Source organism: Daphnia pulex, chromosome 5, assembly GCF_021134715.1.
Source record: "Daphnia pulex isolate KAP4 chromosome 5, ASM2113471v1".
Taxonomy (NCBI): domain Eukaryota; kingdom Metazoa; phylum Arthropoda; class Branchiopoda; order Diplostraca; family Daphniidae; genus Daphnia; species Daphnia pulex.
Genome location: NC_060021.1, coordinates 11081228 through 11104037, shown reverse-complemented (window position 1 = coordinate 11104037; position 22810 = coordinate 11081228). Strand labels below are relative to the sequence as shown.

Here is a 22810-nt window from a genome sequence, read left to right as displayed (position 1 = left end):
ATTTGTGACGTTCTCGTTTGTTTGCGCAGGTGAGCAGGATAAGAATGTTCCTGTGATGACAGTCCCTCCTGAAGTGAACGTATGACTTCCAACACACCCATGAAGTTCGTGCCCCTATTTACAGTAAGTTCTGCTTCGCCCTATTTTCTCCCCGTCGTCTCCGCCCCTTGGTTTATGACAGGTTTTATATTGCTTTCAAGTGGCCTTCTTTACAAATGCTGCAGCATTGTCGAAATCCTAGTTGCAGAGTTGGGTAGAGATCGATCGATGCATTTAAACTGGCAGCAAGTTGAAATTATTGATATGTGCGCAGTTCATGACAGTGTCGCTTGTCACGTGACAAGATTTCTCGTCCTTGGCGAGCTCTTTTACGATGTTTCGCCTACCTTTTATCAATGGATCTAGTAACTGAGCTGTGCTATCGGATTTGTTTCATATCCATCCAAGTTAGACGTGCACAGCTGGATCTGGTGTCATGGTAACCAGCGGCTTGATCGTTAGTTTCGTTTCACTCACGATATAATCCTTGAATCCAACTGACAGTCGACTGTTGAAATTGAACGACTGCGGGACTTCACGATTGCAGCGGAAGCAAACCAGTTTCCTTACCGGAAGTTTCGCTTTTCATTCTTCCACATATTATCTCTTCTGCTGAATGGCATCGAACTCGTCTTATTGACTGGTAATAATTTCGATCATTTCTTATTGTTGCCGTAATTGTATTTCGATTACTGTATGACATGTAGCACAGTTAAGTTTATGTATTGTTTGTATTTGTAGTGAATCATTCGTCCGACAAGGATCTCATACAGAAATGCATCTCGAGTTCGCAGCCAGCCCTTTGCGGCTATTGGCCCCTTGCACGGGATCCGTGGCGCTGTTGGACAACCATCAGATGATTTACATATCAGGGCGAGTTGTCGTCATGTATAACTGGATGAATCAAACTCAGACGTTCTTGCCTCCGCGCAACAGTACCATGGCCACGGCAGCTTTCGCACTCAGCCCCGACTCGTAAGGATAAAATGACGTTTATTTGAATTCTTGTTTTCATCTAAAGATTTCAATAATACAAGAATAACGATCCGATCCAAGTCAGGTGATGGCCACTCTGGAAGTAGGACCGAAGAGTAACCTAGTGGTTTACGAGATGATGCCCACTCGCCGACGGAAAGCCATTCCGATCCACATCGCATCGCATCATCACGAAGAGCCCGTGGCTTTGGCATTTTCCGCCGATGGCAAACTATTGGCCACTCTCCTGCCTGAGCAACCCCCAAAGGATCACAGTCATGCAACTGAATTGCCTCTATCTTCCACCCTAAACCTCACCAACACCACAACCCATCACCAGCACAGCTACTCCATCACGGTCTACCTGTGGCGTACGGGCAAAACTCTCGCTTCCATCAGCCTCGGATCGGCCAGCCTTCCTTCAATTAACCCACAAGTACTGCAAAATAACAAACTTATTCAGTTCACTACTACCCGGAGTTGGAGTTTTTTCTAGCTCAATTTCGCCCCGAAGGAAAACAAAAGTAGAAAAACAAAACAAGCCAATAAGTACTGACTCGAAACTCGCGTGTTTCTCTATTCCAAGTTTCCCATTGCATGGGGCTGAGCAATAGAGACCCACGGTAACTGCTGCAGCATTGGTCCTATTGATGTCTTGTATGACATGGTGACATCTCTTTATTCCGCTGCTCTTGTGTGTCGCGAGTATCGATCAAACGGCTCGAGAAAAGAGAGCGCGTTATTAGGTTAAGGCGCCCCCCCTTTTTTTTATAGCGTGCTCGATTATTACGAAGCGCCGAATTGACCGCTGACAAAAAAAAAGCGTAAATGACATTCCTTTAAATGGATAAACAAAAATAAAAAAATTCTTCTTTTTTTTTTTTTTTTTTTCTTAACTATAGTTATCGTTCAATCCTATGGACGTGCATTCGTTGGTGGTGGTCTACGGTGGATCGCTACGTTTCTACCGGCTCACTCCCGACGGTATTTTTCCTTTTTTATTGCATGCATTATTAACTCTCGATTTGATTGTTGTTTTCTGATTAATTTGATCAAGGAATGGAAAGTGGAATGAAACCTAAGTTGGCTGGGCATTTTATTACTTGCCATTCTTGGATTTCCACTTCACGAATGGCTTTGGGTACCAAGACTGGACAAATTCTGATTATTGAAGAGTCAGACATTGTGACGCAGATTCCGCTAGATGCCAACGATCCTCGAGCTGGGCGCGTTCATCATCACGACAGGTGATTGCTTCGTTGATCCATTTACAGTGCAGTTCATTAATTTCCATATTTTCACACTCGATATTTAAGAGCGGATAGCGCGAAAAGGGATGCAGATGCTGAACAGCAAATGATTAGCGCTGTGTGCCCACTTGGTTTGAATCAAATTTGCCATTTGACTGGACATAGTCTATTGACTGTCAGTGAAGCACGGGATAGCAAGGGAACAGTTTATAACACTGCTGCCGTTCTATCACCTGGCGAGCTGAATTCAGCCGTTTCCTCAACGACGGATGTCTCCATCGAAATTGGACGTAGCTCATTCGTGAATGATTCGACCTGTAGCCTTATGGATAAGGGAAGGTGTTCGTTAACTGCTCTAGCACGTCACGGAAAAAAGTTTATCGCTGTCGCCTTGCGAGGGCAAATATGGTTCGCCGAATTGAGTCACCATCCATCATCCGAGGTTTGTTTTTATCATTTTTTTTAGTAATAATTATTCATATTGATGTGTTTTTTTTTTTTTTTTTTGAATTTTATTTTAGAGTGACCCAGCCAAAATGGAGAACATTATCAGCTTAGCGCATAGCGGTGAAATAAGGTCGTTGTCGACGGCTGTCTGGCGTCCATATGCAGTGTCTGTGGGCCAGGATCGATTTCTCTTTTTGTGGAATGTGGCAGCAGAACAGATTCAGTTTAGTAAACTTCTGGATGAAGACATACTTTCAGCGAGCCTACATCCAATGGGGCATTATGTGGCAATCACAACATCTGACTCGCTCCAGGTCTTTTCCGTCTTAGTAGACCGCTTTCATTTAGTGCGCGAAGTTATCTTGGCTGGGTGTCGTAAGCTAGCCTTTAACTCTGGTGGGAATTATATAGCCGTCACTCGTGGTTCGACGTTGCAACTGATCAATTTCATCACATTCGAGACGTCTTCGCCACTAATGGCTCACAAAGGAGACGTAATATCATATCTATTTGTTTGATTCTTCCAAGTAAAATTGGTACAGTCGATTTTTTAAAAATTTAGATTAATCAAATTGTCTGGAGTGAAGATGGTCAGCGAATTTACTCTTGCGGAGCAGACGGTCTTCTCTGCGTATGGGACTCGACGAGTCACGAAGTGCTGATGCAGGTGAAACCAAACGGAATTAATTTAATCGACCTGGCTGCCCTATCCAATGGCCATCTTATTGTTGCCTCTGTCGACGGCGAAGTCGTTGAAGTCGCCGAAGATGGTCAGGTATAAAATCAAGATTGTTTTGTTTATTTTACCGTGAAATAAAAACAATAACACAACGCGTTTTCTGTGGATTTATACAGGTAGTGTGTCGCCTTCGTGCTGCAGAACTTTCAGCCACTTCCCTTTTTTACTTGGCTCGAGAACAAATAATCCTCGTTGGAACACGGATGGGAGGTTTGCGAGCCTACAAGTATCCAATCAACAGTCGCTCAGATTATCAAGAACACTTCACTCAATATGGAGCCATTACACAGGCAAATTGATTTACAGTTTGTCTGGCTTCTGCAAGTAAAGCAACTTCTTTCTTGTAGATTTCAGAAACAACTTTGGGACTTGATGGCCAAATGTTGATGAGTTGCTGTGAGGATGGCTCGATTTGCTTGTGGCGACTGGGTGACGAAAACGCCAAGGCGACTCAGCATCTACCCTCTTCTAGCCGGATGAGGCTAGAGGAGAGCGAGCTCAACCTCGAATGCCTAGTGTTGCGCGCCGATTGGGATGACCGCGGCAAAAAGTTGGACAATCTCATCCGTCAGCTTGAAGAAGTCAAACGTCAGGCCGAGTTACAGGTCAAAGCTGTCGAACAGGAATGCAGCCAGAAAACGTATGCGGCCGAAAGTCGACACAACGATCAATTTGATCGCGCTATTGACAAAATTCAGGTTTAATACTCTATTTATGAAATTATAAATGGTTAAGAATACTAAATCGCTCTGTTTGTGTGTACTCAGGAACTGGAAAAGAAGTTAGCTCAGCAAGTGGAGCAGAGTCATCAGCAAATGATGCAACTGCGACTAGATGGAGATAATGAACGACGGCGACTTGAAGAGGCCCATCACAGCAAATTGGCTTCCGAGTATCGCCATCACCAATCTCTTGAATCCACAATCGAGCAATTGAAAATCGAGCACATCAAGTATAAAATCTTTTCGCTGTGTGATTTACGAATTAAATTGAAAATTTACAGTTTTTCTGATTGGCACTCAAAGAGAAATGGATTTGATGGAAGGCCGTTTAACGGTAGAACGAAACCAACGTGAAGCACGCTTGCGCGAGGAATTTGATGCAAGTCTTAGGACATCTGAAGACGAAAAGGCTCAGCTAAAAAAGAAAGTGGCTGGCTTGGAAGCGGCGCTGAAGTTGGCGACGGAAAAGTTTGAATCAGATCAAAAGTCCTTCCAAACAAGACATGAGATGCAACTGAGTGCCGAAAAACAAGTCAATCTCAAGTTGAGAGGAGAAACAGCCATTCTGAAGAAATCTGTCAATGGGTATTTAATTGAATTTCAAGCTAAATTAAACAACTCGGTTACTCGGACCGGTTCTATTTTAGATTGCAGAAAGAGGTGGAGAGTCTTCGACTAAATTCACTTGGTCAACAATCTGAAGCTACGCGCTTAACAACGTGTTTAACTTCGGTCCGTCACGAAACAAAAGAGCTTCAAGAAGAACTAGAACGCAGAGATAATATTATCAAAACAAAAGTATTTGATTAAATTCATTCCAACTATAACATTTGGCAAGGGATGCTGACGGGCCTCATTTTTCTCATTAAGGATGAAAAGTTGCAAAAACTGGTTCAGCAAATGCAACAACATGACAAAACGCAAATCGAATTAAAACAGCAGTTAGCGGATGTAAAGAAAAAACTTTTGGAGAGCCAAACGGAAATCGTTAAACTTCACTGTAAATTGCAAGAGGTACATCGCAAATAATGGAAAACATTTGATTGGAACTAACTCATGTTATCATGTTGATAATATTATAAGGTGGTTACTGGTTCCAAATCAGCTCAGGCTGAAATTGAGCAGCTAAGAAGAAGCGGAGAACAAATGCAGGGCAAAGGTTTGCATAGCGAAAGCAAATGAAATTATTTCTAATTTTAATTGAATCTTCCCGTTAGCCAAAAGTCAACTAGGTGAACTACAGAGTTTACGTCAAAAGTTTCAGTGTCAACAAGGTCGCCTACAAGAAATTTTGGTCTGTCTCGACGTTGGAATGAGCTACCTGCACGACGCTCGACAATTGAAGGATTATTTTGCGGTAAATAAAAAAAGATTTTTTTCTATTCGGCACTTTTTTTTTTTACTGGTTTTAATATTGTAGGCAATTCACGATGTCTACTGCGACAAGGAACAATTCGGCAGCTCATCCCATCGTAGTTCAGCTTCGTCGGCGAACCCATCATCTAGCGAGTGTAATTTACTCAAAAAAGTTGAGTCGCTAGAGAATACGATTGCCTCGCTTCGTCACCAGTTGTCCGAAACCATTAAACTAAGCGAGATAAAACAGGAGAAACTACGAAAGGTAAATGTGTACAGGTGCGCGGTTGATTATTATGGATTTATTAAGAACGGGTAAATATGAATCCGACGCATTTCTTTCTTTCATCGTGCAAGCGAGTATCTCAACTTTTTAGTCTAAATTTGGAATTTCAATTCCATTTTCTTTAATTCAAGGATAACAACCTTCTGCTGAGTGAGTTGGAGAACACTAGGAAAAAAATTTCTACTATACATGAAAAAGAAGCAAATGTGTCATAAATCATGCACCTTTTTTAGGTTTGATTGAAAGTGATGGTAAAGAAATGTTTTTTTTTTCGTCAATTATTTTGGTGGATTAATGCTATTGTTCGTAATGATTATATAACTTAGAGTTTAAAAAAAAAACTACGTTTATTTTATTTTTTCAGACCAATTATAATTCAAAACTTTTCAGTGTTGTCCCAAAAAGCGAAGTACTCTCAGACTTATATAGCTTGGAGTAGTAATGGAATTAATCCATTCACTCGATTCACCGGTCACCAAGCCTATATAGCAGGTCGTGCATTTTCAATTGTCAATATTTCCTTGTTGAATGCGCAAAGATTTTAGATTGCATTGAAACATTTATAAGCTTTATTTCTTATTACATGATACCTTTAAGATGCGTCTTTCTTTCTTGGTATAGATTTCATGTATTTGGCCATCCTATTTGTTATTGTTTGCTGAGTGTTAACATAGTTGCTATAGGTTCTGTAAATCAGTGTACATTTTATAATGAACGCTATCCAAAAACCAAGTTGATTTCTTGTTTTTGTTCATTATCACGTACGTTCTTTTTATACTTCGCCGTTAGACAATGTACCGAAAACGTGCCCAATAGCCAATTCTTAAAATGCGATCTGTTTGCCATTTGTTCGCCCAAACCCCAAAGGAATTTTTTTTTTTCATTCAACAAGTCTAGAACATGAAGAAGCCATAAATCATGTTTCGCCTGGTCATGAGTAATTTCGCATCATCTTACTTTATTTTGCTGACTTGCTGTCCCGCGGAGTGAGAACGGAACGGAACTTCGTTGTCAATGGGTCGAGTTTGAAACTTTGTCATAATTTTCAATCGAATTTCTGTTATTTTTGAACGATGTTTGAACTTTGAACGGGATGAGATGAAACCGAAGTGAAACCTTTGAATACCTGCCGTTAGGAGCGCTAATGTCAACTCTCAACTACTCAATTGTAAATATGGCATTAAGATTAGATACGTGGCTGATTTCGGATCACAGTCAGAACTTTCATACCGGTCGTGAGTTTTAAGAGGCCTTATGTTGACATCTGAAATAAGATTCAGGGATATTATGAGCCTATTATAGTTTTAGTCAACATGAATGAAAAGCCCGATGAAAAATCTGAATCTTTGAAGAAAGACACTCGTGTGCCTCCCGTGCAGGATTTTCTTTCCAAACCTGATTTGACTGCTTGTAAGGTAATACAAAAACATAATTTCCCAAACTGCCATCAACTGTATGTTTCTCATAGGTTATGCAATATGCATACTAACATTCATTTCTTACATCTCAAAATAATAAAAAGTACTAGGCTGATGTACTTTTTGTTTCATTGTTTCATTAGCAGACTTTTCTTAACGAAACATTTTTAATTCAAACTTTCTTCATTAAGACTAACCAAAGGTACATAATTTACCAAGTACCATTTTAAAAAATCCTTTTCAATTACTGAACAGAATGGTGGGAAAATATTGTTTGCCACTGATGATGGATTTGCAGTAGCAGAAAATTTGTTGAAGGTAATTGATTTTTATTAAATGGTTGTTACATTTACACATAAGTGAAGATGAGTTGAGCATGAAATATGTTATTTTTAGGAAACAAAACCAGAATGGCGTGAAGGAGTCTATACAGGTTTCTATTCTGTTCTATTTTTTATTCTTTTACGTAAGGGTTTTCTCTAGTACCATTGATTTGAATTTAATTCAGTTTTCTTACTTTTGAATTAGTTTTCATTCCTACCTGCTTTTTAAAGTTTGGCTTGGCTATTAAATTTGGTTTAGCTTATACATGAATTGCGTACTTCATCTACATATGCAGAAAACGTTTTACCCTTACATCAAAATGGTCTCGCATTCGTTTCGCCCTTTCGCGAAACAGTAGTTTAAAAAAACGGAGATAAGATGTGAAATAGACCTACAAAAAAATTATTAAAAATTAATATTAAACAAACTTCTCCTTGCTACTTTTATTGCATTGGATTTTAGATTATGGGAAATGGATGGATGGATGGGAATCGAGACGTAAAAGAGTTGCTGGTAATTATAATTACTTTTATTTTATTTTACATTGAAGAAACAAAATTTAAAAAAAAAGTTATTTCATTTTTTTTTCTGCGTCGTTTTTTCTTATTGTTTTGTTGTAGGACATGACTGGTGCATCATCAAACTAGGTAAGAATGAAATAACGCGCGTTTGAAATAATATTCATCATCCCCAAAATACGTTTTTTCAAGACCATAGAAATAAAAAAATATAGTAAAATATGATTTAAAATGTTGTTAATGTCAGGTATTCCTGGTTGTATCCATGGATTTGACGTGGATACTTCTTACTTTGTTGGAAATTATCCTCCAAAGATGTCGATCCAGGCTGCTGTTTTGCCACTTGAACGTAATCAAGTTATTATTAACAAGCTTTAAACGGATTTCGCCATTTCACATTTTTTTTTATGATAGAAGAAGAAAAGTTACCGGTGCGACGATCCCATATAGGAAATCAAGCTTACTTGGATGAAATGGTAACAGTTAATGCCATGCATTCAGAGGTAATTACTTAGTTTAAAAAGTTTCGAAATCTTTATTGCTATGATTTTAGTAAATGTTTGTTATTCTATTTAGCTCTGGGAAGAACTTGTCCCCATGTCAGAACTTAAACCCGGAACTCCCGAGACGTGCCACAATTATTTCAATTCGTTGAATATTAAAGACAGGTTCACTCATATTCGTTTCAACTTGTACCCTGACGGAGGTGTTGCCCGCCTTCATGTTTATGGAACACCAAAGTTTGATTGGACTACTGTTCCTGCGTCTGAAGTGTGTATTACTGTATTTCTTACCGATTATATAAAACTTTTATTAATCAATTTCTCCACTATCAAATTTCTAATTTTGTTAGAGAGTGGATTTGGTTGCGTTAGCTAATGGTGGTGAGTGCATGGGATTTAGTGATGCTCATTTTGGAAATCCCAAGAATCTTATAAGCCCTGGACGAGGTACCGGCATGTATGACGGATGGTAAATGAAAATGGATAAGTTTTTGTTGGTTATTATTTTTACGCGATTCATGAAATTACTAAAATTATGTTTAAATGACAGGGAAACCGCCAGACGGTTGGATAGACCTTCCATCCTTGAAGGTTATTTCTTATTTGTTATTTTGCGATTTTGTTCATATTTCTTAATAAAATTTCTAGTCTTTAATATTATTTAATTTGTTTTTTTGTTTATATTTCAGAGGACGTGAATGGTCATTTGCTTGTTACGGGGAAAGAGTGGGCTTGTTTTCGCCTTGGCCATTCGGGTATCGTCACTGCTGTTGAGGTTGATACTCATCATTTTAAGTGCAACTTCCCTGATTATTGCCTTTTGGAGGGTTGCTATGCTCCACCCGGCGAAGAGGAAAAAATTATGAAAATGGAAGGGGAACCTTGGAAGACAATACTTTCCAATCAAAAACTCTTGCCAAATAAACCCCACTATTTTTCAGGAGCCTCTATAATTCACCCTCACGGCACTGTCAATCTTATTCGACTTATTATGGCCCCGGATGGAGGCATAAGTCGACTGCGGGTTTGGGGACATATCCGCTCATATAATAATGACGGAAGTGTTGGGTACTAATCGCCTATTTTGAAAAATTGATAATTAAGAATTTATTCCAAAACTGTTTCCAAAACAAATAATTTCACTGCCACGGGGTTTAGACATCAACAAAATTTTGAAGTCATTTTGAAAAAGGTTGAATTTGATTTATACTATAGTTGGTTTTATTTCACTTCTTTCTGTTAATTCTTATATACAAGTTAAAAATACATAATTGGGGCTTTATTCTATTCACATTAATCCCTTGTCTCGTTGGCGATACTTCTACCTTTTCACAGGATTGCTGATAGTCACTGCACCTGGCACTGGCTTTCCACGGAATTACTCAGATTGGAAACGTAAATATCAGTGATAGTTTTTTGACAATTTCCCACCAGCTTGTCAAGGGCATCGATTTCCGAAATACGCTTTTCTGCTAGTTTGTTCAGACTTTCTCCATCTTCAGACTCGAACTCAAAACAATCTAATTCAAAAGAAAAAATTTAAGAGAAAAACTACATCATTCTGGTGAAATGTATATAGTGTGTTCTTTACCATCGCCAGTGGAGAACAGTAGTGAAGGATCCAAAAACTGTTTTGATATTGCTTTGTTAATGAAATCTATCAATCTTTTGACACATTTCTGGCATTTTGAAATCCCCGCTATGCAGATTTTCACACATTCATCCGTTTTCTTTCGAATAATTTCGCAAGCATTATGTTCTTCTAGTTTACAATTCAAGGAAGAGACTGCTTCTTCTAAACGCTCTTTAGCTTCGGTGAGCCTTTTTATTTCCAATCGATTTTTTTCAGATTCATTTTCTAATTTTAGAATCACTGCCGAATGTAATGAGGTACACTTTTCTTTTTGAGTATCGAAGGCAAGTTTATGTTTATCAACTTGATCCTAAAAAAAAATACTTAAGAAAGTGGAAACTTGGGATAAAGTTGGGAAATGTACCTTCATCTTATCTATCCTAGCCTTAAAATACTGTTCACGACAAGCGGCTATTTTCAGCATATCTTGAAATTGTTGTTGTAGCCTGCAAAAGAAATTAAATTTTTATTTTTCAAAAATTTGCAAGAAGACTGTTGTATGCGTGAATACTTCATTTTCTCAGCAACTACATCTTCAACCGTTACATGTCCTGCTTCCTGTGCAGCTTTTCTTCGATTCTCCCATAGTTTGATGGTGTATTTGAGAGCATCCACTTCATCTGCTTTGCTTTGAAGAGCATTATCTTTATCTTGAACTTCTTTATGTAAAGCCAATATTTTAAAATTATAATCAGAGTTTAATTCTTTAAGGGTAAGAAAATCATGAGTGAGTTGTTCCTTCTCTTCATTCAGGTCAGATATAATATTCTATCAAAAACAAAAATTATTTCATCCTCTTTAATATAATAGTCTTAATATCACAGTTTAATATACTAGTCTGGAAATCACTAGTCTTAGTTATTTGATAACTACCTTTAGTTTGACAACTTTTTGTTGAGTAGGAAGAGTATTGATGTAAGACTTTGCTACAGATAATTCAATTTTAGTTTGGCTTAATTCCCTCTGCCCATTCTCACACAATATTTGAAATGATTCTATCTGTTGGTCCTTTTTCAGTATTTCCTTCTGAGCATTCACAAGTGTCAGAAAACAGTGGTTATGAAAGATATTTTGTTTCTGTGCTTGTAGCCTACCTCCAAAAAGTGTAGTCGCCTGTCAAAAGTGGTTGGAAGTAGTTCTTTTGGTGAATCTCGTGGCATCTTGATTCAAATGCTAATTTCCTCTGCTTTCAAAATAATTATTAAGACTGAAAATTGCTAGAAAAAAAAAGACAAACAACTGATTACAAAATTTGAAAATTAATAACAGTTCAGTCTGCCTAGAATCGAAGGCCAATTCAATACAGTGTACGCGTACTGTACACACAGTACTAAGTGTCAGAAAGCCTTTCTATGATCGTAGTACGAAGGCCAACTTGATATGATAGAAAGTAACGATAGCGCCACCTGCCGTCCGGTGAAACCAGTCTTCCGTGTACTAGGTGGCTAAATATTTCAGTGTGTTTAGGGATTGAACTTTTTCAGCCCTGGTAATTCTAGAAGGATGAAGAGGAGGGGTCATCAAACAGTTCCCTGCTTAGTGCTTAAACGCCTTTCTCATTCTTTTCATCGGAGACGCTGTCCATGAAAGTTTGGTTCAGTCTTACAGTTACAGGCAACTGTCTCCCCCGACATTTTTCGGCTCAAAAATGGTAAGTCCTGTGGTCCTGTTTTATTATATGAGGTTATTAAATTTAAATTTTTGTTTGGTCAATTTACGGGTAAACATGGCTTTCAATTTCGACTTGGCAATTCATCTTGTCTTGTCGGCTGCTGTACTTTTCCCCAAAAAATGTCTCTTGCTCCATGTTGGCATATTGCACGTCTAAAACAGTAAAAGTAAAATGTTGATTAACTTAGTAATAAGACTTTCTATGAATCAACATTCTTTGTGTGCTGTGCGGCACAGGCTGTGACAGCCTGTGCCCATGCATCTTGGTTAAGAATTAATTGAAGTTAAACTTTTAATATTAACTTGATTGAAATGAAGAAACTATTTCCTACTTCTAAACAAGACAGTGTTTATGAAAAGATCTTCATCAGCTTGTAGAGATTTGCAATTTTATGGGGTTGGAACAGAAATTGAAATTCACTGTTTTCTTAATAATCCTAAATGAAATCTTTGTGATGTGATAATCTATGGCTAGCTTATTGATTTATTTACTCAAGTCTAATGTAAATTTGAAGTTAATAGCTGCCTTAACTAATAAATATTTGATTTCTTAATTTTACAGTTGTAAGCTAATGTTAAATTTTTTTTTGTTTTAATTTGAAAATTCAAAATTTTATTTTGAAATTTTATTTTTCACATAATCAAGGTTATTGGTTCACAAATGTTCATTTGCATTGTGCTTATAGGTTTTCATGGACGGTTTGATGATTGAGCTATTTTGCTAAGGCTGTTTGCCTGTTTGGGGTGCAGTGGTTCTCCAGTAGAGATGCGTTGGAATGGAGCTTGTGCCTATTTGTTGTTTAATGGTAAATGAATTATTTCAATTCAACGGAAAAGATAATTGTTTTGTTTTAGTAATCGTATTGGCTTCAGAGTGTGTCCACCAGGGGGCAAGTTCCTGGTTTTAGCAAATTGGCAACATGGCAAGCTTATGCCGCTGACGTCATTTTTGTTACGGATGCTGTGCTGTCAGTTACTGTGTTCGTGGTCAGTCAATCAGTCAACTTTAACATTGTTCTTCGCAAATATCCTCAAGGTAATTGAGGTTTTAATTCATTAGGGCTTCTGAATGTAAAAATTTTTCACAAGATTTTTGATAATTCTAGGTATATTATACTATATTTCCATCTTGCCACTTGTAGATTCATTATCAAAATTTGAATGCTGAGGTTTTTAAGATCAGTGCGAGAACTTAAAGTTAATTCCTACATTCTTTGGGTTTTGCCTGTGGTACACATCTGTTCTTGTCATTGGATGGCTTTTCCCCGTAGGTTTGGTTGGCTATTTGTTGGATGGTAAGAAATAGGAATAGTTTATTTGTCACTTAATACTTCGTCCATTGATATTGATTAAGTTTTTTTTTTCAAAAGGATTGGTGAAGTTGAGCTTTTTCAAGGCAGTCCACTTCGTTTGATTTGTTGCGGCCAGCTGGTTAACGGTTTGGTGAGCTGTTGCATTAAGACCGTGTGCTGTTGTGAAGAGCTTCTGCATGCAGTCTGTGGTGCTGGTGGGGGAAGTGCTGCATGCTGTCAATGGAGTGTAGTGCTAGCTTTAAATTTGATGAACTCACTGCTGTAACAATTAAGTGTAAGAATCATTCATTTTATTAATGTGAGCTTGAGTTAGAATTTCAGTTCTTTCATTAACTTTTTTATCATTTTTATCACATCTCAAAATGTTATTTGTTTATTAAAGTTCTTTTGCTTGTTAGGTTTCCAAAGTCAGTTTGAGTTTATTTGGTCTGCAGTTTATGTTTGGGTAAGAGATTTCTTTCATTATCTTTAGAAGAATTTGGTAAACTTAAAGCTTCATTACTGTCATAGGTGGTTTTGTTGCAGCCAGTTGTTGAAATGGAGTTCCATGTCAAATTGAGCTGCAGGTTTTGGAAGTTATCTACCTTGATGGTGTCATCCTGAAGTGGAACAGAAATGCATCGTCTTGGTATCTTGCAATGGTTATTTGATTGCGATATTGGGTTGTAATTTGGAAAGTTAGGAATTTCAATTTAAATATCGTAGTGAGTCAAGAGTTTTTGTGAAAATAGTTACCTGCCTCAACAGCTTTTGCTTGTTATTTTCTTTTCAATATAACTAGAACATGAAATTCCATTTCTTTTACAAAATTTTGATGCAATCTAGTCTTGTAATTAAAATCATTTGCTGCTGCTCGAATTCGATCTTAATTTTAATTTAAACTTGACATGACTTCATTATGTTTTAATATCTGGTACAGGTTTATTTTTAAATGTATGATATCTCTTTTCACAACAGGACTCATGACGATCTGATGTAACTGCCTTGGTGATAATGATGATCAACCTGCTTTATGCAGTCCATGCTGCTGGTGTTCTCCAGAAATATTGAAGCAAGACTTGAAACAAAGCTGGAGGAATATTTGTAGAAATGGTAATTTGGCTGATTTTACTGACTATTACTTTGAGAATGTATTGTTTTTTTATAATACCGTGTTCAGTCACAAGTTCAACTCTAAACTCGCGCAGGCGATAAGTGATTAGATAAGTTTTGGTGAAAGTGATTTGCATTAGAAAATTTAAAGTTCCTGTTGACTTGATTTAAAAAATGTTTTCTCACAGGATTCTGAAAATGTTCAGCGGTTTCGTACGCTGATTTCTGTTCAAGATTTTATCCTGAATTGCGCTGAAGTCCTTGCAGTAACTGATTCCGGTACCATCCTGATGTTGCAGTGCCGATGAAATATGAGTTGATAAAAAATTATCTGTTTTTGTGTTACATCCTCTTTATGTGGCAGAAGATATTGATGTTTTTTACTTTTCAGAATGATGTGTTGCAACAGAAGTTATAACTGATAACTGGTAATCCTAGATGATGAAACCACCTCAACCCTGATTAGGTCATAACTTTTTGTTTGTGCATCAAAATCAAACCTGCTATTTTTGTTTTACTTGTAAACTTATTATCGAAATCTATTTTTACATAATGTTAAATGTTACAATAAATGAAAAAAAAATATTTTCAATCTCAAAACATTTATTACAAAATTTAAAATAAATAACAATTAATTAAAATATTGAAACAAAATTTTAAATAATAATAAAAAAAATTATTTAATAATTTTTAAATATTATTAACTAGAATTCTTTAACTTTAAATGAATAAAATAATTTTAATTGAATTAACTTTAAATAAATTAAGTTAATTAATAACCAATAAATGCATCAAAATTGTTGAAATTTAATAAACAAAGCCTCCGGTACAACCCAAATGTTTTTCTGTGCAAATTTTAAAGCAATTTATACCCAAATAAAACAAACAGACATACTCCTTTTGTCTCATTTGGGTGATAAACTGCTTTTGAAACTCGCACATACTGTCAATCAAGACAGGGGGAGACTGCCTTAATTGACTGCAGCCAGGGTGATTACACGACCAATGGTTAGCGAGGGAGCCCAGATATGCACTTGTTTCATCTAACACCAATTTATCAGTCTTGAATGACAGCATTCTCTTGAATTATAGCATCCCCAATGGATGACGTCCATGATAAGTAGCGAAAGATTTACCCTGTAGACAGAGTGAACATTTATTAGTTTGCAATAATTTTCAACAATATTTGAGCGACAGAGAGTAATACCTCAAATCAAGCTTAAGGAAGTAAAAAGGGAGATTCAAGGGAAGCAGCCAACAGGTAGCTTGTTGACTGTCAGTCAGAGTCAGTCCTTTTTCTTCAACATGACTTTTCTTAAAGTCTGTCATGCAAATTTAGAAACCATGTAGTTTCAAACCTGTAAATAAAAAACAAGAAAATTAAGTCACATTGTTAATAATTTGTGTCATCAATGTACTTGACAACTATGAAAGAATAATTAAACAGTAATCAGTATACTGCAGTTGAAATCGTCTAAATAACATTAGAAAGACGTGAGTGCAGATCAATACTTTGAATACATGTTAGACTGCAACAAAGAAAGTTCTGTGACATGACAAGTGAACTTACACATGAAACCACCAAACAGTTAGCTAAGGTTCCCTAGAAGATGGAATGAGAGATTGGTTCGTGATGGGGTTGGTGATATAGCAAGTCCAATTCTTACAGCAGATAATTATGATGAATCCTAATAAAGATGAGAAGATTGTATGTTTAAGCAATACTGTAATAAAGCTAGTGTTGGTAGTTACCTGTGTCATTTCGATGGCACATTTTGAACAAAATAGTCAACGCTACGTTTCCTTCTGTAAGTTGATGAGAAACACTAAGGTTATCCAACATGTACACGGAATAGAACACATCACCGGCAAGTTAGAAACGAAATCACTCGAATTAACCAATGTGTTCATTTGTAACTTTCGAAGAAATTAGCTGTAGCTGAAGATAGATTTAGACAACGAGAACGAGCCGCCATAAGCCAACATCTGACAACACAATATTCCTTCACGCCATCTATTAGACACGTCCAAAACTGACCGGCTTTAGATAGTCACTAAAGTCACAAAAGTAATCAAAAAGACCATTTCTGTTTGCTTAAACTGGACAAAGAGTCTTTAGAATTGTGCAGAGAACAAAGCTCACTTGCTAGTTTTATGCAAATTTTCCGGAAGTATACCGGAAGTAAGCGATAGCGCCTCAACCATTGAGCTGCCGACCAAATAAACCAAATATTCGTGATCTACGTGAAATTTGGGGTCGATTAGATGTGATTTAAACGAAATCCAGATTTTGGCCAAAATCGAGAATTTTCCTGAACTATAGTCCAGGAAAATTTTTAAAACCGGAAGTACGAAAACGTACAAAACAAAACATGAACTTTACCACAAATTTGACGAGGATCACGAATATGTGGTTATTTTGTACGTCGAATGAATATTTACTGAACTACTGATTGAAAAGATAAAACCGGAAGTAGAAAAAAAAACTCATTATTAAAAATCTAACAAGTGAGCTTTGTTGCTGGAACAAAACCTGTCAGTTATCACCCAAAATTTTTTTGAAATAGCATTGAGAAATCTCTACAGAGATGTGCAAAGTTAACATAAGTAAACTGATTCTGACAGGTAAAAATGATCAAAGGCTATGCCGTCTAGCGTCAGAAAGAAGAAACGTTTAAAAGTAAACATGAAAAAATGTCTGCTGTAGCTCGGTGACACTCAATTTAAAGAACTGACAAACAAAGGTAACAAAAAACTTTGATACTCACGTAACATTCTCCCTGCCAAATTTCACCACGCAGCATCACAACAGACGAAATTCCAAGGTGATGATGGACGCCAGTCCAACTTCTACACACTTCAACGACCACACAACTTCACCAGTCCAACTTCTACACTGAAGACAAGGCAGTAATAATGGTTCATGTGCCTTGTCTGCAAGCAATTCCAGATGTTTAAGCACCTGGGCAACAGTGCTTGGACAGTGCCTGCCAGTTATTCAGAATGCTTTTCTATTCACCGTAGCATACTACAAGGCAACGGCAAATGTTGAGTAAATCTCAAAAATGATGGAGAAGATGAAATATTCTTTCCACACTACCCTATCGGACAACATCATTATGTAACTGGCTCATTCGATCCTCACTCTAGGAACTGGACATCTAATTAAATTAATAATCACCCCTTTAGCATTCTTCCTGTAATTCTGCACTTTGTCTTACTTGTGATCTTTCTTTTTTCTGTAGGTTACAATGGCCATTGATAATTGGAGAGCAGCATTGGAATGTGACAGGTTGTCTAGGCTAAAAGCCCTAGGGAAACTTCGTCTGCTCCTAAGTTACACAGTACACAACTACACATCATAAGTTACTTTACAAAATAAAAACAAATTCAGATTAGGATTTCAAGGTAAGTTTAACCGTTTCAAATAACATAAAATTTAGCTAATGATTCTTATTGCATTCTTGGCTCAATGTTTTCAGAAGATTTCAGCTGAAGTTGACCTAGGTGCAGCCTTAGAGCTTGTGTAAACAGAGATCAAATGGACAATCCAATAATGCAAGCTGTCTTCCCTAAACTAAATGGTCTGCATTTGCAAGGTACTTCTTTTGTCCAGGATAAAAAAATTATAACTGTGGTATTAATGTACCACGCATGTACCAGCATTCAAGTCATAGTTAATCTCTAAAATATTGCTACATTTCCCAGATCTAATTTTTTGCTGTTATTTATTTTGTAGAAAATTGCATGACAACATTGAAAGATTGTGGTGAGTTGATTTTGATTAAGTTTAAATTTAGGGAAATGTAAGATTGATAGATTAGAGGTATTAAGGTGTATAATGACAGAATAATTTTATTTGTCATATTTATTATTTCACAAATGTCATTAATGAATTTCTTTTTTATAGAGTAAAAATAGACATTGAATAATATATACTGTGTAAATGAATTTTTAATTAATGTTATTTGTTAATCGGCTTAATTGAAATGTGAAAATTATTTTTTCTTCCCCTCCCCAACTTTCTCCTCCTTCCTTCTTAAATTTTAGCATCGGACCGGTATAGACAAAATGCCAATTGAACAAAATGCAGAATGCAACTTTTAAAACTCAATAAGTAGAATATAAGGACGAGAATAACACCCAGTAACAGGCAGAATTAAATTTGATGCTCGTAAATCTTTCACCAACATATGATGCAATATCAAACCTCATAACAGCAACTATCGGAATCGTAAACTATAACCAAAATGAAGTGAAATCATTAATGTATCTTTAGCATCAATAGAAAAGCTGGATGAAAACAAAAAATTACCGAAGAAGAAAGGTTGTGGTGTAATATGTTGGTGCTCTAGCAGTTTAGGAACTCAGGGCATAGGATTACTATGGAACATCGGTGTATAGGTCGTAGCAGCGTAAGTAGTGGTGTAATACTCAGGAGCCTTGCTGGTGTAGTACTTGTGAGCCTTAGTTTGGTAGTAGCTTGGAGCAGAGTAATACTTGAGTTTCTCGGTGAAGTAAACTGGGGCGGCGGGCGTGGTTGACTTGTGTAATATGCGGCTTCTTCGGTGTAGTACTTGGGAGCTTCGGTGTTGTAGCTAGGTATAGCATAGGTTGCGGTGTAGCAATCTGGAGCATCAGTGTAATATTTCTGTTCATCGTAGTACGAAAAGGCAGCTTCTAAGGTGTAGTAAGTTAGGGCTGCGTAATACTTGACCGCCTAAGTTGTGGTTGTGTAGATCGGGGCAGAGTAGTTCTTGGGCGCTTTGGTGTAGTTTGCAACCGTTTTGGTTTAGTAATCAGCTGGAGCCTCGTTGTAGTAGCTGGGAAAAGAATAGTACTACTTTAGTCATCGGTGTAGTAAGTAGCTGAGGACAGAGTAGTACTTGGGAACCTCGGTGTAGTAGGTTGGGGCAGCATTATTCGTGTAGTACTCCGGTACCTTGGTGGTGTAACTCGGGGCAGAGTAATACTTCGGGGCCGCGTTAGTTATGGCATAATACTACGGTGCCTTGATGGTGTAGTACTTGAGGGCCTCGGTGTAGTAACTGGTAATAACGTATAACTGGTAATAACGTAAGTTGTTGCTGTGAAGTAAGGCAACGGCGTTGTAGTTTGATATCATCTTACCAAGGAGACATCGGTACACCAGTGGTCTTCCCAGCCATCAACCATACAACACCCAACAGCAGCACGACGCTATGGTTAACTAAACAATTAGTTTCAACATTAATAATCACTAATAACTGGTGCTGTGTGTAATGTTGTTGTTGTGTAGTAAGGCAGCGGCGTTGCGGTTTGCTATCTGCCATACCCACGAGACATCGGTACACCAATGTTGGACACAGCCATCAACGATGCAAAACCAAAAAGCAGCATAAAGCCATAGTTAACTAAACAATAAACAATTCGAAAATAAACTTTCAATTAAAACTGGTCTTATCAAATTAACAACTAGACACGAGATAGAATTGATTCACGACAAAAATAATTAATATTTACCTCTGCTTGAACTGGTTCAATACAATGAAAAAGGAAGTTGGCGACAAATAGTGGGCTGCGGTCGTTGCCGTGTCGGAGATGCTCATTCGACTGATTTCCATGGTCTTTTCTCTCTCCTTTTAAACGATTTTTTTCGCATCCTAACCTCTTAAGCCTTGCGGCTATTGTACCTGCTTGATAATGATGAAACACGCCCCGTTATCACCCAACCTCTACACCACTGCATGACACGTTTTACGAAATAATCTCCGTAACCTTCAAATGTGAACCCTTTCTTCTGCAGGTTGACGTTGCTGGGGATTGGAATAGGTCTACAAAGTCAACAACCAATATCAAAATGAATACCAAATGGTTTAGGCTTAAAACTAACTTAATAAAAAGCAATTGACATTGGAGAAATGAGATGAAGAATGATTGAAGAAATTACTTAGCATGTACAAACTAAAAAGGCCTTACACACAGTTAAATGCTGGTTAAAAGCCAAAAACGCTTCATTGGTTTTTCTATTTAAGAGAATTCTGCAGAAGATAAGCTTCAGTTTGGCAGCACCAGGCATGACCCGCACACATTTTACTAAATCAACAAATTCCAACACAAACCCCACATGACCAAATGTCTTGTTATGTAGAACTTCTACTAAAATAAGCCAAAAGCACTTTTTTTCCCATACCAAAATGTTGTGTATACCCTCTCTATTTCACACAATCAAACAAAAGCAAACAAATATTCCAGAAATTAAGAGTGTAAAAGAAACACGAGGATTAAAGCAATGCCCGTCGGGCCCATACCTGTTACCATTTCTGGCTTCACCACTGGTACTTCCCCACCGAGACTCGGCTGACTCGTTCCCCACGCCAACTTAAAGAACAGAATGCTGTAGGTCTGGAACCTACACAAAATAAAAGAAACGATTATTATTGCATGATTATGGGCAGCTTCCTTTAATAACTTAGCGATTTTTATTATTTACTAGAATTAAATTCCTCTTCATCTAGAGGCAATGGAAAATATTGAAACAACAAATACTTCGTAAACACTGCTGCAGCTGACACATGTTCAATTTCAAATTTCAAATATTATAATAAAGAATACACGCAAAAGTTTAAAAGATATTCGAAGAGACCCAACGACATGCAACGACCCATGAAGCCAATGACTTGCTTGATCCCATCATCAAGCAAAGCGATGCACAAAAACAGACGATGATGACTTTCGTTAAGTAGTAAAAAATTCTTTTGCAATGTGTCTCACTCTCTTATACGCGTGAGCACTTTACCCTTACCAACTTTTGTTAAATGAAAACGCTAAATCTTGATGATGTCGCCAACAAACTCACCAAGTCATCAGTAATAACTCTTTGTAATCTTGATGATCTTATAAAAGTTGTGGACTTCCGTTACAGCCACAGACTTGAGGAACGGCCAGGAGCTCTTGTGGGTATGCAACTGCCGAAGAAAGTTGTGTAGTTCCTCGTATTCGCGAGTTTCCAGTGCTGGCTGCAGCAGGTTGCGTTGGAGTTGACGTCGACTGGGGGATTTTTTGGGGCTGGGCACGATCATAAAATGGCTAAGCTTCAGAAGTTGGTTGACCTGGATTGAGGCCATAAATTTCAGTTTTGTCGTCAGTCCGTGAGATATTTTTGGGTATATTGACTAAAGTTGTAGCAACCTACTAATATTGAGCGTTATTACATTACGCGTTTGCTGATTAACGTACGTTTTGTGCTGGTATTCCATCCCCAACTTGAAAATGACGTTGGCTAGTAAAGGAGACTGGGATTAATATTTTGGGACCACTGCTTTCCCACTGATGGTTACTCCACCAGACCAATATGGTAAATCAACGTGAAAGTGGGCCAATATAATGCCAGTGTTGCAGAGAGTAGATTATGTCTGTCTTCTTCTTTCTCAACTTTGACAACAGTATGAAAAGTATGTCTATCAATTTCTACGTCAAGATCCAGACAGGATTTGTTTTGACCTAAAATGTAATAAATCATTAGTGTGTTTTACGACAAAAGCAAGGTGATTTAATTATGTGCTTGTTTTCCAACTGTAACATGGTAGCCACCTGCCTCAAGTTGTATTGCAGCAGACAAAGCACAAAGGGCTTTTCAAATTCGTTCTTGCCCAAATTTTCAAGCAACTATTGGAATTGATGGGGCTGCTCGATTAATATCACTCCTTACGGTCCCCCAGGCAATAGTTTCTTTACCACCGTCAATTTCTCACCGACCACAATCCACATTCCAAGGTCCACGGTGCAACGGGACACCCGTGGGTAACATAAGTTAGACAATCGAGAAATATAAACAAACTTTAGAGTGAACGGACTCATTATTGCGTACTAGTCACTACAATCGAACAATTCCATGATTGAAACTTTGAAAAAATATGCAGATGATGTCATCGTCACCAACTCACCAATCTGCAATGCAGTCTGCAGACTTGCACAGTGCAGACGAACTTCCGTGAGGAATGGGAAGCGACGTTGCCCTTTTACGAAGTTCAGAAAATTACCCGAATTCTTTCTAACTTCTCAGTTGTTGATCTCCGTTAGCAAGCAAAGGGCTTTTGTGATTTTGTTTTCATTTAAAAAATCAAAAAACATATTCAAACTACAAACGACAAATATCCTATTCATTAAGGACTTCAGGTTTAAATTAAAATATCTAGCCTTTTATGCTTACAACAGAGTTATAGATGTATAGCTCTGCCATACACGCTGTCATCTATAGCTCTGCTTACAAACAGCGCAAATAGAATCACACTCGGTCTCTGAATTTCGAATTTAAAAAACAAAGCTAACACGCACAATAACACTGCTTGTCAACAACCTTCAATAGATCGAGTTGCTATAAGCAACACGAATGAAGTTTAGATATTTTACCCGGAATTTTTCTTTTCCTTGCGTGGTGCCGTGGTCGACCTAGGCGTATTCTTGGTTTTGTCAATGACTTTTCCTCTAATTCCTCGCGGACCGACGATGAAGTAGAAATTGTAGTATAAAAATGACAATCATT

At 37.5% G+C, this 22810-nt stretch overlaps 3 protein-coding genes and 3 long non-coding RNA genes across 21 annotated transcripts; 4 read left to right on the top strand and 2 right to left on the bottom strand.

Moving 5' to 3' along the window:
• Positions 1 to 14: 14 nt before the first annotated feature.
• LOC124194700 (cilia- and flagella-associated protein 57-like) lies at positions 15 to 7551 on the top strand. The gene is made up of 19 exons (XM_046588994.1): positions 15 to 682; positions 781 to 1014; positions 1096 to 1450; positions 1917 to 1998; positions 2072 to 2261; positions 2331 to 2706; positions 2786 to 3205; positions 3274 to 3486; positions 3567 to 3740; positions 3798 to 4148; positions 4218 to 4402; positions 4476 to 4757; positions 4820 to 4970; positions 5043 to 5186; positions 5256 to 5331; positions 5390 to 5529; positions 5593 to 5793; positions 5946 to 7229; positions 7283 to 7551. The coding sequence occupies exons 2-18, from the start codon at positions 815 to 817 to the stop codon at positions 6027 to 6029; spliced, it is 3624 nt and encodes a 1207-aa protein (XP_046444950.1). The 5' UTR covers positions 15 to 682; positions 781 to 814; the 3' UTR covers positions 6030 to 7229; positions 7283 to 7551.
• On the top strand, positions 7128 to 9652 carry LOC124194849 (allantoicase-like). Its single transcript, XM_046589231.1, has 11 exons — positions 7128 to 7229; positions 7488 to 7550; positions 7629 to 7665; positions 8019 to 8069; positions 8177 to 8203; positions 8322 to 8423; positions 8489 to 8577; positions 8651 to 8857; positions 8928 to 9046; positions 9128 to 9168; positions 9267 to 9652. The coding sequence occupies exons 1-11, from the start codon at positions 7128 to 7130 to the stop codon at positions 9650 to 9652; spliced, it is 1224 nt and encodes a 407-aa protein (XP_046445187.1).
• A 123-nt stretch (positions 9653 to 9775) lies between these two features.
• Positions 9776 to 11560, bottom strand: LOC124194701 (interaptin-like). Of its 4 annotated transcripts, none has more exons than XM_046588996.1 (7): positions 11542 to 11560; positions 11305 to 11427; positions 11084 to 11236; positions 10722 to 10978; positions 10575 to 10656; positions 10169 to 10520; positions 9776 to 10097 (listed from the first exon to the last, which is right to left on the bottom strand). In XM_046588996.1, exons 2-7 carry the CDS (start codon positions 11368 to 11370, stop codon positions 9925 to 9927), a joined length of 1083 nt encoding a protein of 360 aa, XP_046444952.1. In that variant the 5' UTR covers positions 11371 to 11427; positions 11542 to 11560; the 3' UTR covers positions 9776 to 9924. The 4 variants fall into 4 exon arrangements, with proteins under 4 accessions (XP_046444952.1, XP_046444953.1, XP_046444954.1 ...); XM_046588997.1 differs by lacking the exon at positions 11542 to 11560 and having other exon boundaries at positions 9776 to 9943; positions 10009 to 10097; positions 11305 to 11532; XM_046588998.1 differs by lacking the exon at positions 11542 to 11560 and having other exon boundaries at positions 9776 to 9939; positions 10009 to 10097; positions 11305 to 11532.
• Positions 11561 to 11726: 166 nt separating this feature from the next.
• Positions 11727 to 14871, top strand: LOC124194698. 11 transcript variants are annotated; one of them, XR_006875043.1, is made up of 10 exons: positions 11727 to 11861; positions 12568 to 12687; positions 12755 to 12917; positions 12971 to 12987; positions 13051 to 13176; positions 13252 to 13468; positions 13593 to 13639; positions 13705 to 13822; positions 14152 to 14286; positions 14475 to 14871. It is a non-coding gene; the product is annotated as an uncharacterized LOC124194698 (long non-coding RNA). The 11 variants fall into 11 exon arrangements; XR_006875041.1 differs by lacking the exon at positions 12971 to 12987 and adding an exon at positions 12044 to 12048 and having other exon boundaries at positions 11754 to 11861; positions 12988 to 13176; XR_006875042.1 differs by lacking the exon at positions 12971 to 12987 and having other exon boundaries at positions 13060 to 13176.
• A 2018-nt stretch (positions 14872 to 16889) lies between these two features.
• On the top strand, positions 16890 to 18107 carry LOC124194696. Its single transcript, XR_006875032.1, has 4 exons — positions 16890 to 17030; positions 17532 to 17694; positions 17769 to 17885; positions 18026 to 18107. It is a non-coding gene; the product is annotated as an uncharacterized LOC124194696 (long non-coding RNA).
• A 16-nt stretch (positions 18108 to 18123) lies between these two features.
• On the bottom strand, positions 18124 to 22512 carry LOC124194695. Of its 3 annotated transcripts, none has more exons than XR_006875030.1 (8): positions 21859 to 22512; positions 21457 to 21768; positions 21125 to 21377; positions 20577 to 20677; positions 19789 to 20099; positions 19417 to 19679; positions 19173 to 19351; positions 18124 to 19109 (listed from the first exon to the last, which is right to left on the bottom strand). It is a non-coding gene; the product is annotated as an uncharacterized LOC124194695 (long non-coding RNA). The 3 variants fall into 3 exon arrangements; XR_006875031.1 differs by having other exon boundaries at positions 21461 to 21768; XR_006875029.1 differs by having other exon boundaries at positions 21505 to 21768; positions 21859 to 22500.
• Between the last annotated feature and the right edge of the window lie 298 nt (positions 22513 to 22810).

What these genes read in the sequence shown, in the direction of transcription:
- LOC124194849 (XM_046589231.1), top strand. Translation starts at nt 7,128, where the DNA reads ATGAATGAAAAGCCCGATGAAAAATCTGAATCTTTGAAGAAAGACACT. An exon ending in TAGCAGAAAATTTGTTGAAG is followed by an intron (nt 7,551 to 7,628) that starts GTAATTGATTTT and finishes TGTTATTTTTAG; the next exon opens with GAAACAAAACCAGAATGGCG. An exon ending in GAGACGTAAAAGAGTTGCTG is followed by an intron (nt 8,070 to 8,176) that starts GTAATTATAATT and finishes GTTTTGTTGTAG; the next exon opens with GACATGACTGGTGCATCATC.
- LOC124194700 (XM_046588994.1), top strand. Translation starts at nt 815, where the DNA reads ATGCATCTCGAGTTCGCAGCCAGCCCTTTGCGGCTATTGGCCCCTTGC. An exon ending in CTGAAGAAATCTGTCAATGG is followed by an intron (nt 4,758 to 4,819) that starts GTATTTAATTGA and finishes GTTCTATTTTAG; the next exon opens with ATTGCAGAAAGAGGTGGAGA. An exon ending in TTCACTGTAAATTGCAAGAG is followed by an intron (nt 5,187 to 5,255) that starts GTACATCGCAAA and finishes TAATATTATAAG; the next exon opens with GTGGTTACTGGTTCCAAATC.
- LOC124194701 (XM_046588996.1), bottom strand. Translation starts at nt 11,370, where the DNA reads ATGCCACGAGATTCACCAAAAGAACTACTTCCAACCACTTTTGACAGG. An exon ending in AAAAAGTTGTCAAACTAAAG is followed by an intron (nt 10,979 to 11,083) that starts GTAGTTATCAAA and finishes TGTTTTTGATAG; the next exon opens with AATATTATATCTGACCTGAA. An exon ending in CTAGGATAGATAAGATGAAG is followed by an intron (nt 10,521 to 10,574) that starts GTACATTTCCCA and finishes ATTTTTTTTTAG; the next exon opens with GATCAAGTTGATAAACATAA.